General features: G+C 41.2%; 1 protein-coding gene across 1 annotated transcript in view; it reads right to left on the bottom strand.

Moving 5' to 3' along the window:
• dchs1a (dachsous cadherin-related 1a) overlaps window positions 1–13,166 on the bottom strand; it is a 126,300-nt gene that overhangs the window by 15,511 nt on the left and 97,623 nt on the right. The window contains exons 3-10 of the mRNA XM_055196909.2: window positions 11,851–12,039; window positions 11,022–11,253; window positions 10,033–10,269; window positions 8,641–9,681; window positions 6,943–7,130; window positions 6,539–6,635; window positions 5,065–5,222; window positions 547–1,393 (exon numbers count right to left, since the gene is read on the bottom strand). Coding sequence (XP_055052884.2) covers window positions 547–1,393; window positions 5,065–5,222; window positions 6,539–6,635; window positions 6,943–7,130; window positions 8,641–9,681; window positions 10,033–10,269; window positions 11,022–11,253; window positions 11,851–12,039 — 2,989 coding nt within the window. The remainder of the gene's footprint in view (window positions 1–546; window positions 1,394–5,064; window positions 5,223–6,538; window positions 6,636–6,942; window positions 7,131–8,640; window positions 9,682–10,032; window positions 10,270–11,021; window positions 11,254–11,850; window positions 12,040–13,166) is intronic.

The raw sequence follows: 13,166 nt of genomic DNA, 5'->3' as shown, positions 1-13,166 counted from the left end.
AAACATATTTTGAAATCTGTAAATAATCTGCTTGCAGTAACACCTTTGTATAAGTATAGGAAAAATCCATTATTAATGTAAGCAGTTATCAATATGAGGAACGATCTGTACTGCTGGATCAACAAGGGTGTAAGCTGAGGTTTTGAAACACATGCTAAATAATAGGTTTGATCTAGTTCCATACTTCAATAAACCCCATGGGTTTTGTGTGTGGGGTAGAGACATATTAAGGTCTACAACAAAGCACGCTGGAACACAATTTGAGCTGTCTGTCGGTGGCAGAACATACAGTAAATTGCTACCAGCTGAGCGCTGTGTACTCTCTAACACTTCTGTGTTATGTAATGAAAACAAATATGCAAACACACACACACACACACATGATGGAAAAGTGTGAGGAATTCTCGGCACAAAGCAGCACATCTTGCGCTGGATGAATAAATGCTGAGCTGGAGGTTTTTAGGATTAGTGAACTAAAGAGCATTTATGAGAAAGTGACCTGGAAGTACAAGAAAGATGCAAGGCAAACAGAAATGCAGAAATTACCTGTATCGGGGTTAAGGCTGAACTTCCCTCCCGTGTTGCCATTTTGGATACGGTACGACACCCGTCCGTTCTCACCCTGGTCTGCATCTACAGCCATGACGTAGACCACGACAAATCCTACAGGTTGATCTTCCATAACACTAACCACTGACGGTGAGATGAAAACAGGCTCATTGTCGTTCACATCGGTGACAAAGATACGAGCGGTGACCGTCCCACGCCGCCGCTGACTCACATCAGGAGCTGAATCAGTCGCTTGAACCACCAATAGAAGGGATGCCGCTCTCTCATGGTCTAACATCATCCCCAAAGACAAAACCCCTGTGATGGGATCCAAAAACAGAAGGTCTGGGCTGTCCGGCCACTGTTGCAGGATCGAGTAGTGTATTTCGCTGTTAGGTCCGCTTCCGTCTTTATCTATGGCGTGAAAGGTGTAGATAGAGGACCCGGGCTCCATGTTCTCGGGGACGACTATGGTAACGGGGTCTTGTGGAAACTGTGGAGCGTGATCGTTGCTGTCTTGTACGTCAATAATTAACGTAACAAAGTGACTTTTAGGAAGCGGCATGGAGAAGTCATCCACCTCAACTTGAAGGGTGTACCGCGGTGCCTTTTCGAAGTCAAGCTCGCGTGCCAGATAAACATCGCCTGTCTCGCGGTCTACTACAAAGGTTCCATCGCGGTCAGTGCTCCCAACCACGGTATATATGATCCGGGATCCAGGAAGGGTCTGAGAATCAGGGGAACGTACAGAACCCACGACAGAGCCGGGTTTGGCTCCCTCCACAGAATTTAAGGTTAATGATTGGGAATTTGCAGAGGGCGAGCCTTTACTTGAGCTGAGAACCTGCAAAGATAGATACATGTTTTATTTAGATACGAATTTTGCTAAATGACGAACATTAACTGAAAGGATTAGTCTACTTTCGTAAGAAAAATTCCTGATAATTTACTCAACCCATGTCATCCAATATGTTTGTCTTTTAGTCAAAAATAAAAAAAATGAGGAAAACATTCCAGGATTTTTCTTCATATAGTGGACTTCAATTGAACCCGATGGTTTGAAGGTCCAAATTGCAGTTTGAATGCAGCTTCAAAGAGCTCTAAACCATCCCAACTGAGTCTTATCTAGCCAAACGATCAACTTTTTAACCCCAAAAGATGTACTTTTTCATGTACTTGTACTTTTCGTCTTGCACTAGCCCTAGAATGCGCATCTGCAACCTTACATATTACATAATCACGGCAGAAGTTATGCATGACATATGCGAAACGCACATGTACGGAAGCGTTTAAAACAATAAACTGACACAAAGAAACACTGTCAAATAAGTAGCATTATTGTCAAATCACCATATTGTCGCTGTCCGATAAAAACTACGTATGTCCATTTTGCTGATTTTGAGATTTTTCGACGGATTGAATGTCCAGGTTCATTTACGTATACAGTATGCTTCACATATCTAAATGGCCAATAAAAAGTTGTGAAATCATGTCATCTGATTTTCACGTATATCCATTTGGTGTCAAAGCTGTCAATCACGCTGCGTATCTCCCGCCCTGTGGAAGCATCTCGCCGGTCTCACGAAGTTTCATCGAAGCTCAGCACTGGATAGCCGAATAGCCTGGGGAGACAATGACTTTCCTTCATCGAGGTAAACGTTCCCCCTGATGCCAGACGTACATCTAGGAGTGACAAAATTACGGTAGGACTGTGCAAAGTATCTGTCTAGCATTACCATGTCAGTGTATTGATTCATTGTCCCTTCGTAGTTTGCAAGAGACATTTAATTAATTTATAACTAATATTAAATAAACTAAGCGTATTTAATAAACTAAGACGTAGGCTATTTAATAAACTGAGCGTATTCATCTGTCAATATGAAACGCGACTTGGCCATTCTAATTAATGAGCGAAAGAACGCATATCGACCACCATTACTGTAAAATATGCACGTATGTCCATTTAAACTAAATTTTGGTCAAATGTGGATTATATCATTACACATTCAAGATGCATCGGTTGGGATCGTTTAGAGCCCATTGAAGCTGTATTGAAACTGCAATTTGGAACTTCAAACCATTGGGCTCAATTGAAGTCCACTATATAGAGAAAAATCCTGGAATGTTTTTCTCAAAAAAGAAGAAGAGTATTTTAAACTGAAAGACAAACATTTTGGATGACATGGGCTGAGTATGTTTTCCTCAAAAAACGTAATTTATTTTCGACAGAAGAAAGAAAGACATAAACATCTTGGATGACATGGGGGTGAGTAAATTATCAGGACATTTTCTTATAAAAGTGGAGGACATGTACATTTATAATCATTCATATCATTTAATTTATTGAAACTTCGCTAGTCCCGGCGGCAAACAAAATCCAACTAATGCATCCAACATTTGTGTTTCCTTTTCACTTGGAATGAAAAGCACAACTTTTTGGAGTCTTTAACAAGCTCAAACAACAAACCAACTTGCATTAATCAAAGTTAATTTGATGGGCCTTCGACTGCCAGAAAAAATAATACCAGATTAAAGTAAACATAATTAGAAATGGAAACTGTCAGAACATTCACATTTTGCAAAGCAGCATATTATTAAAAACATGTACAAAATCCTTACTCAAAGAAACTCAAAGCAACACACTTTCTAATATGGAAACTTGGGTTGATTTCTTTCAACAGGTGGGACATTTTCAGTTGTGTTTGCAACACATAGGTCACGGGTTTGATCCTGATATACTGTAAGTCGCTTAGAATAAAAGTGCCTGCCAAATACATAAATGTACATTTCTTTAATCATGAAAGACCATGGAGTGGTGTCCCAGACAGGGATTATCTTAGGTCAGGACTAGGCCTTAGTTTAATTAGGAAATATAACCAGTTTTAACAAACATGCCTTACTAAAAACATTACCTGTGTGCATTTTGAAACAAAACCATGGGTACAGATGTATTTTAAGACATGTCAGTGCAAGTTGTTTTCAGGTCGGACAGTTCTTACTTTTATTGTAGTCTAGGACTAGTCTAATCCCTGTCCGAGAAACTGCCCCTATAAGTGTCAGAGCACCAAGTTGAAAAAATAGAGATGGAGTTACAGACAAATGAAGGGCAAACATGTACAAAGCCTCAGTACTTTATCATCTTATTATTGTAACTTATGCAACATACTTCGGTTTAAGCCTACTGGAAAAAAAAGGGTTTGAAACTTAAAGGGTGGTGTGCACGCAGGTGCTCATGAATAACCCATTAATTTACCATGTTGAAATCTTCATTATGCACGAGGATCATTAGTGTAATGGCACGAGATGATTTTAGGCCAAATCCTCTAATGTAACATAACAGGATAAAGAAGTAATTAATCCCACATTAAGAGGTAAATGGCACGTCAAGGGCCGTGCCAACAAAACATCACTGGGGCTTTTGAATACGAATTCTTGACGAAAACAGTGTTTCATGTTAATCAGAAATCAATTAAGATCTTTATAAATTGTTTTGGCACATATGTGCCGATATTAAATAGTCAGATGGCGTAAATGTGTTTTCCATTTGTTTGCACATAGAAATTTACTACCATTGCTGTCGTTTGCGTCTGTTTCCACTACGTTCGACTCATTTGAGAAATATTAATTTGATCACCGGGGTATTTCACGAGAACTTTTCTGTTCTTCAAAGAGCTACTGAACTGTATAATGAGACCTAGACTTTGACACGAAATAGCAGGGAGTCCAGCTGGCACTTCCAGCGCCGCAGCTGGGAGATGCCGGTCACTCCTACGTTAAATGTTTTACGCCCTAATATCACAGTTAAAATGTTGCCTACAACAACGGCCAGGAGGGGTAAAAAGTCAGACTTGAGACATTCATCTTCTAGAGCATCTGAAATTACCCAGCTGAGAGTACTTTCCCGGCATTGCTTGCGGAAGGTTACAAGAATTGGACTGGGAGAGAAGAGCCGGCTATGGAAATTTGCAATGCAAGAATGCGAAGCTTGATTAGGCCAGCTAGATGATTCCATATTTCCTTTGTATGATGCTTAGTCCACATGTAAACTTGATGCATTGCCTCAGAGAATAAATTAAAAGTTGCAAATTGTCATATAATGGTATTAAATCCATCATGTTGCATGTAATAAAAAGGTGATGATTCGATTCATGTGGTGTAAGGTGTTATTTTTAACGTATGATGAATGCAATCTCTGGTGTGGCCAAAGACCCCATGCTCACTACAATTTTTGTCGTTTTCTTAGGCATGGCTAATAAACGCAGAAGATACATTTGTTAGGAAACTAGAGGATAGAGTATTTTGCAGTCCAGAGGAAATAATAGTTTTCCATTAGTGAGGTTTTATTGCTCAGATGTGCAATCCATCTATTATTTAGTGGATTTGCATGATTTAGACTGGTTGTAGATATATCTCGCTACCCTTTCAAGTGTTGTGTTGTCAGACAAGCAGCAAAATCTGGTTACTACATTAGAGGACATGTGTGAATAAAGCCTGGCTTGGCAGTTCAAGACTTACCTGTATTCTCAATGCTGTGGTTGAGCTCTGAGGTGGTGAACCTCGATCGGAGGCCAGAACGGTGAAGGTGTACTCGGGTCGATCAGAGTGGCTCAGTGGGGAGGAAGACCGCAGCTCTCCGGTGTTTGGATTTAGAGAGAAACGTTCTGCTCTGGGACCTGCATGAATTAAACAGGCAATAAAAGACATTTTTAAAGCTGCAGTCTGGCTTTTTTCCTCTTTGTCGCCATCTGTGTTTGAAATCTGCAATTGCAGCTATTGCGGAATTATACATTTTAGGTGAGTTGTACATCGGCACGAAACAGCGCGGATGAACACAATGTTTTGAGGAGTGATAGTAAGGATGCACAACAGGACATTTTAAAGGTATAGCGGAAGATTTTCTTTTTCTGGGTGGATCATTAAGACTATTGGTCATCCCAGTTGTCAATCATTCTGGAGATATGTAGACGTAACGCCGTGGTACGTGCTCATCTCTAGGTTCGCTTTCTGCACATGCACACTTTCAGGTGTTTATGTGTGGTGGTCTACGGTTTCAGCCATTTATTGAAGCTCGCATTCGCACCGTGTTTTTTCAAAATGTCTGAGGGTTGCAAGAGAAAAAGTTTCTACGAATTGTATGACAAGAAGAGAAAGGCCTCTGAAGAAAGAAACAAGACCAGAGTGTTTTTGGAAAACTATTTTACACGCTAGTGTGCGCTAAAAGCACAGGTTGGGATTCCCACGCGAAGTTTCTAATCGACAGGTAAAGTTTGGCATGCTATTTGGAGAAATCCATTTAAAAAGTTGATGTAAGCTATGATTCACTCTCTGGAGCAGGAAGAGTGCTGCGCATGTGCATTTTTTTTTAAAGTGGAGGGGCGGTTCTTTTCAAAAATTCAGGAAAATCTTCCACTATACCTTTAAGTATGTGCTGTAATATGATTCCATACATTGCGCTGTTGTTTGCACATGACGCAATGCCAGTCAGTTTATACGCGTTTACAGAAACACACGCATTGTTAAAAATAGAAGCAAACCAATCAGTCGATGGGCATCTGAAAACAGCTTTTTATATAACTAACCACTGCAGATGTTCACCAAGTGCTGTGAGAAAGGCTATAAATATCCACCTCCATCATCCTCACATGCAATATAACCTACTAGCCGGGTCTCCTACTTTATGTGTGCAGAAGTGACGTAATGACGCAAAAACGTGCTCATAATTTCCAGCGGAAATCCACCAGTACCACTGGAATTAAAATCATTATTACAAGCTTACCATTTTGAATCGAGCTAAGGCAAGCAGATAGTTTTGAACACTGTCTGGTTATGTATTTTCTCAAAAACTTTTTTTTATATTTTTAAACTCAAATAAGTGCAGCATTAAGTTGCACACTACTGTATGTTCTAACCAGGAGAGACAAATGAAAAAGTAGCGTGTTCATATACATTTTTGTCCTTAATTTATTAATTCACTTGTGCATCTTTTTACCAGACATGGAGTAAAAGATAGTTCCATTTTCCCCCTCATCCGGATCTTTGGCATGAATGGTACCCAGCAGAAATCCAGGTGACTGACCTTCCAACACCTGCAGAGGTTTTAGTTCAGATTTTAGCTTCAAAGACTTCAAAGACAATTTTTTAAAACATCAACCAGTAAGCAAATGCACATATTTTCTCCATACACAGTTTTCCCTTCATGTCCTTTGCTTCACCGTAGAATTAAAATTGTGATCTGGGAAAATGCTCTTCATTTCCAGGTTCTTAAATCGTTAAATTCTCATCATCTCAGATCACAAATGTTGCGTCTTTGATCTTGCCGTTTATGAAAGTTGGATACTACAATCTGCATATCTATATATCTGGAGATTCAGAGGCTGATATTAGCTCTAATACCTGCAGTAAGAGCTCACTTCCTGTCTGAGCGTGGATGAAGGAGGGGGCATTATCGTTTTCATCCAGGACTGTGATGAAAGCGGTGCTGGTGGAGCTGCGTGGGGGGGTTCCACCATCCTGAGCCACTACTATGAGCTGGTAGCTGGACTGAAGTTCACGATCAAGGGATAGTCTTGTACTTATCTCCCCTTTAAAAGAATGAGACATGAGAAAGAGAAAGAGAGAGAGAGAGAGAGAGAGAGAGAGAGAGAGAGAACTTTTACTATGCTGAGAAAAGATGTTAACAGGTTATGTCCCGAATACATGCATCCTGCTGAACTGCTTTAGGGGCGATTCACATTTCGCGTCTTTTGCGTGCTCAAGTTCATATTTCAAATGTAGGTATGCGCACTCATAATGGAAGTGACGCGCTCATTTTTTCCAGGCGCTTCCGCACGGCATCGAGTTAAAAACATTTGGAAGCGACTCACTCGTTTTTTCCAAGTGTGTCCGCACCGCATTGAGTTAAAAACATCTCAACTTTTCAGAATGCCGCAAGCAGGTCGTGTGACAAGAACCAATCTACGGTTGCGCTTTCCCACGGTTTTAGACGCAAAATGTGAACCACCCCTTATACGACAGAGTTCCCACTCTATGCCTAATTCTCCGACTTTTCCCTGACTTTTACTGACTAAAAAGCTGAATTTTCATAACCTGTCTGAGATGCTGTGAGCCTGATAATGTAGGGAACACTGTGAGTTTATACATTTTTTGCTTTAATGCGTGAAATGAAGAAACAATGCCAATAAATGGCTGTTTAGATTCTAGTCTCACTTGAAATCAGTGGAGGCTTGGAACTGGAAATGGCATTCCTTATGTCACAACTTAAAGCAACACTAAAGGATTTTTGCTCTTTGCTCCCGTTACATGCTAGAAGGGTAATTGTCCATTACCACTGTCGTAAATACTGCAGCATAGCTGGCACTGATTGGATTGTAGGTCTGCCGTAAAGCAAGTTTTTGTAGTTTTCACTCGAACTACAGGACCGCTACTCGACGGTTATAAACTTCGTTAGTGCAGTTTTGGTCGATAGAGGGCTGCAAAGCGAATGTGAAAGTCCCGTTCACCCTGTTTCGAGTGGATGAACGACTGAAACTTTTTTGGAAACGTTATTTTAAGGTAAAAAAAAACTCTTTGGTGTTGCTTTAAAAAGCAGATTACATTTTGATAATTGCAAACAAACAATTTACAGCGACAAACAAAATCGCTGATATTCCATGACTTGGACAAAAAATATTAAATTCCCTGACTTTAAATGTCTGGAATAGACTTGGAAATTCCATGATATTCCAGAAATTCCATGACCCGTGGGAACCCTGATACTAGGAAAGGGTCAGGATGGTCAACAAGTAGTTATTTTTGAAAACATCAACTTTTCAAAAACCAAAAAGTGAACATGTTTCTGTTATTGTGCATAATCCGTAGGATTTTCTTAAAACTGTATGAGTTTTATGCAATGAATGGCTCTATCTATCTATTTAGCCTGTATATTTAAAAGGCCATCTATCAGGAACTCCGATGTGGGGTGTACTAAATCTCCATGTCAAGCCCTTTCAGTACCAATTTTCAGTCTAAATATTGATCACATGGGCAAAAGTCATGATGGTAATCTTTTCATGCCATAGTCGGACTGTCTGCCATGCAGTATGTAAAGCTTACCTGTGTGAGAGTTGATCTGGAAGTGGCGATCCAGATGGACCAGGCGGTAGCTCAGTCGACCGTTAAGACCAGCGTCTCTGTCGCTGGCAGACACCCTCCCGAAACCAGTCCCTGCCGGCAGGTTCTCGTGCACTGCCAAGAACGCCCTGTCCTGGGTAAACCGCGGTGAGTTGTCATTTTCATCCATTACGGACACACGCACAGTGGCGCTACCCGTCTTCTTCATTTGCCCGAAGCCTGATGAAGCCAGCACTGTGAGAAGGTACATTTCTTTGGCTTCTCTGTCTAGGGAGCTTTTCACAAACAGCCAGCCGCTATCAGACACAATGCCAAACCCTGCAGCGTCGCCGTCTGGATGCAAGTGGTACGCTAGCGGAGCAGATGATGTAGACGGCACTCCGTTGATAACGCTGCCATCTCTGTTCACAGCTCGCACCTGCAGGAAACGAGTGTTGAGCGGTGTGCTTTCCTTTAGCTCTACTCTATACGTTAGGCTGTCAAACACAGGTCCTTGGTTGTTCTCAGCCTGTACATGGACGACCAGCGTGAAGGTAGAGCTCAGCTGAGGAGCTCCACTGTCTTTTGCAATGACCTGAAGGTCGTAGCGAGGCATGGTGTCGTATGACAAACTCCTGATTAGACGGATATATCCGCTGTTACGATCAATGCTGAAGGTTCTCTGGGCACTGCTGGTAAACAGGTCAAAACTCAAAAGACCATTTGATCCAGAGTCACGGTCTTCGGCTAGCACTTTGTACACCACTGTACCCATCCTGGTGTTTTCAGGGAGAATCAATGACTCGGATGAAGAGGGCAAAAAGAAGGGTGCGTTGTCGTTGATGTCCACCACTGTAATGCGTACCCGAGTCTGGCCAAAGGCTGGTGGGTTACCGCAGTGCGCCTGAACCTCCAGATTTAAGCTCGGTTGGGCCTCATGATCCAAAGGCAAGCTTGTCCTCAAAGCACCCGTCTCAGAATCCACTGTGAAATAGCCAGTCGAGTCACCCGAGCTTATAGTGTAGGAGATATCCTTCGAGACACCTGAGAACAAATAGGAAAACGCCAGAGACACATCAGTTCACAGCTGATACAAATCTGAGCTATTTCTGAACAGAACGGAGCGCTTTAACAATCCAAAGCAAGGGTGATCTATGTATTCCATAACAGAATCTATGATTAATGTATATTGTAAATGAGGTGTGTAAAGTGGTTCTGTGCCTATTTGTACAAGTGGTGCACTGTGAAGAAAATAGCCAGATGCCGTCTTTCAGCACACGTTGGTGTGGCTGATATATGCGGGTAGGCGCTGCAGTCTAGTTTGTGTGTTTAAACAGGTCAAATGGGGATGTAGTGGCCAAAGGAGGGGGGACACAAAACCTCAGCATCACCCACCGTTCTTAGTGCTGGCCCGCACAATGCCAACTTGTGTTCCACGCAGGGCGTCCTCAGCGACCACAAAGAAGTACTGAGCTTGCTCGAATACAGGAGGTGCGACCAGTCCTGCCACGATGCTGATGTTGACCCTGGCATTGGCTGGAGCGGTAAGACCACCACCATCTTGTGCTGAGATCAACATAGTGATGACTGAGTTTGCCTTTCCATGTAGAGCACGCGACAGTGAGATCACGCCTGGGAAAACACAGAGAAAAATAAATATTTCCAGAGGTGAATAGAAACACGTAGTAACTTAGCAATTAAAAACATTTTATTAAATTGAATGAGGTACTACGATTGACTGACAACACAGAGGACTTAATAAAAGTTAATAAATCTATCCAAATCTATTAGTATTGAATTATAATTTACTACTTAAAGGGGACATTTCACAAGACTTTTTTAAAAGATACAATAAGTCTTTGGTGTCCCCAGAGTACATATGTGATGTTTTAGTTCAAAAAATCATATAGGTAATTTATTATAGCATGTTAAAAATGCCACTTTTTAGGTGTGAGCAAAATGTGCCGTTTGTGGGTGTGTCATTTAAAATGCAAATGAGCTGATGAAATGCACATTGTTGGTGGTTTGTTGAAATTGAAACTCAATTGTGCTGTCAATTATTTCCTCTCTTTCTCTCTCTCTCTGCACTAAATGGCAGTGCTGTGGTTGGATTGTGCAGATTAATGGGCAGTATTATTATAATAAGACCCCCTTCTGACATCATAAGGGGAGCCAAATTTCAATGACCTATTTTTTCACATGCTAGCAGAGAATGGTTTACCAAAACTAAGTAACTGGGTTTTTTTCACATTTTCTAGGTTGATAGAAGCACTGGGGACCTAATTATAGCACTTAAACATGGAAAACGTCTGATTTTCATGATATGTCCCCTTTAATAATGCAACTTGTTTGTACTTTAATGCAACGGGGTCCGAAAATCTCACCGGTATCCTTGTTAAGGGTAAAGAAAGGTGAGCTCCCACCAGCCGCCGTACGGTACGTAACCCTGCCGTTCTCTCCGGCGTCTGGGTCGTGAGCAGTCACCCTCAGGACGGAGGTTCCCGGCGTGCTCTGCGTGCTCAAGCTGACCGCATAGCTGAGAGGGTAGAATGCTGGTCGATTGTCATTTACGTCTATCAGGTCCACCCGTACATAGGCAACTGAACTCAGTCCTCCCTAGAAAAACACGCAGCATATATCCAAAATAAGTTAGTGTACAGTTGCTCAGATAGCTTTACAGTGAACTTGTGTCATCTTCTGTCAATGTTATTACACTTTCCCCAAAATAAATCTTGGATAAATGTCTTAAGAAACTAAAAAATATGACCAATTAGCTAACATAAGCTTTTTATAAGAGCAAAGATGTTTAGGGAAGCAGTAGATCATATGCCAATCTGCAGACAGGACAGGGTGCACATGCCGCCAAACATCTTGCTCATGCGGCGTCCCATATGGAGCAAGCGCCACGTCGGGAAAAGCTTATTAAATATAACAATCTGTTGCTCTTTAAGGCCCAGCTGCCCCTGACTGCTTTAATGTGTCCGCAGCAATTTCCTTTCATTATAGTTCCATATTACTTTGGGTTTGTGGCATAGGATGCAAAGATGCTACTAAAGTACAACAACATTAAATTGTGCATATCTGCTTAATTACTTCAGCAAATCAGTCCCTAAACACGCTAACAGCATGTAAACATGGTGTAATTACTAGATGCTATTGATTCTTAGTAAATGTATCCCTTTACCAGATGCTGAGGTATCAGTCAATATTTACCCCATCCACTGCTGTGACAGCAAACTCATAGCTGGCTGGACCTTGGTCACAGTCCAAGCTGGTGGTAGTACAGATCTGCCCATTGTCTTTGTCAACAGTGAACTGAGACGGAGTAACGGTGCCTGGACCAGAGCCCAGAGAGTAGGAGATGGAGCCAAAGGACCCACCATCTGCATCAGTGGCTGACACCTGGAATATAAGAGAATACATTAGATTGGAGTAAAGCTTAGCCAAACGTCCCACAGAGTTAAAGAGATGGAGAGAAGTTTTTGGAAAAATGGTTCAAGGCTTATATTGTAAACCCTTGTGATTGCACTGAACAGGAATACGGCCAACAATAAGAATGACACATATAACTGAAAATATATATATATAAAATACAATTTTACTATTGCACAAACAACAAAATATTTACAAGCCTGCATGTGAAACTGGCACAATTGTCTATACTATACATACACAAATTCTGTTTGTTGAAGTAAATGCTTCTATACAATGTCAGGCATATTTTCTATACAGTATAACATATTGCAAACCACCCAGCTACTTTCTGACCCAAAAAACCTGTGGCTTTACTGAGCAAACCACACCTCATTTATCTGACTTGGGCCAAAGCCCTGTGCATATTTAAACCTTGTAGCACATGGAACAGTGTGGACGTAAACAGAGAGCGTCTGGAGACCTCTGCTGCTCTTAAGTTTAGATCACAAAGGCCAAGTGAACAAAAACTACTGGCTGCTAGTGAACATAAGGACTTTCACAGACACATATTAACAGTCTGTATCCAAGAGATGAAGTTAGACAGATAAATAGACGGGGAGAGAGGTCCACAGCAACTTTTTGCCTTACTTGCCAATGGCAAGAACTGCCAGCTACTGTATGAATAATTCTTACCCGCACTTAACTGAATGTTATTTCAATGACAAGGTAAATATTGAGCAGTTTTATTTGTATTGCATATCCATATATCTAGTCACTGACAGAATTTAGGGTTCCCAGTATAAGCCATATGTCAAATTCCTTGACTTTTCCCTGACTTTCACTGACTAAAAAGCTGAATTTTCATGACATGTGTCTGAGATGTCGGGAGCCAGATAATGTAGTGTACACTGTGAGGAAAACACCACCATTTTTCAATATTTAACTATGTTCTTACCTCAACTTAGATTAATTAATACATGCCTATCTTTTTTCAATGCATGCATTTAATCTTAGTATAGCGCGTTGTGAATGTGTTAGCATTTAGCCTAGCCCCACTCATTCCTTAGGAACCAAACAGGATGAATTTAGAAGCCACCAAACATTTCCATGTTTTC

Source organism: Misgurnus anguillicaudatus, chromosome 24, assembly GCF_027580225.2.
Source record: "Misgurnus anguillicaudatus chromosome 24, ASM2758022v2, whole genome shotgun sequence".
In the NCBI taxonomy this organism is placed as follows: Eukaryota; Metazoa; Chordata; class Actinopteri; order Cypriniformes; family Cobitidae; genus Misgurnus; species Misgurnus anguillicaudatus.
This window is presented reverse-complemented; position numbering and strand designations above follow the sequence as displayed.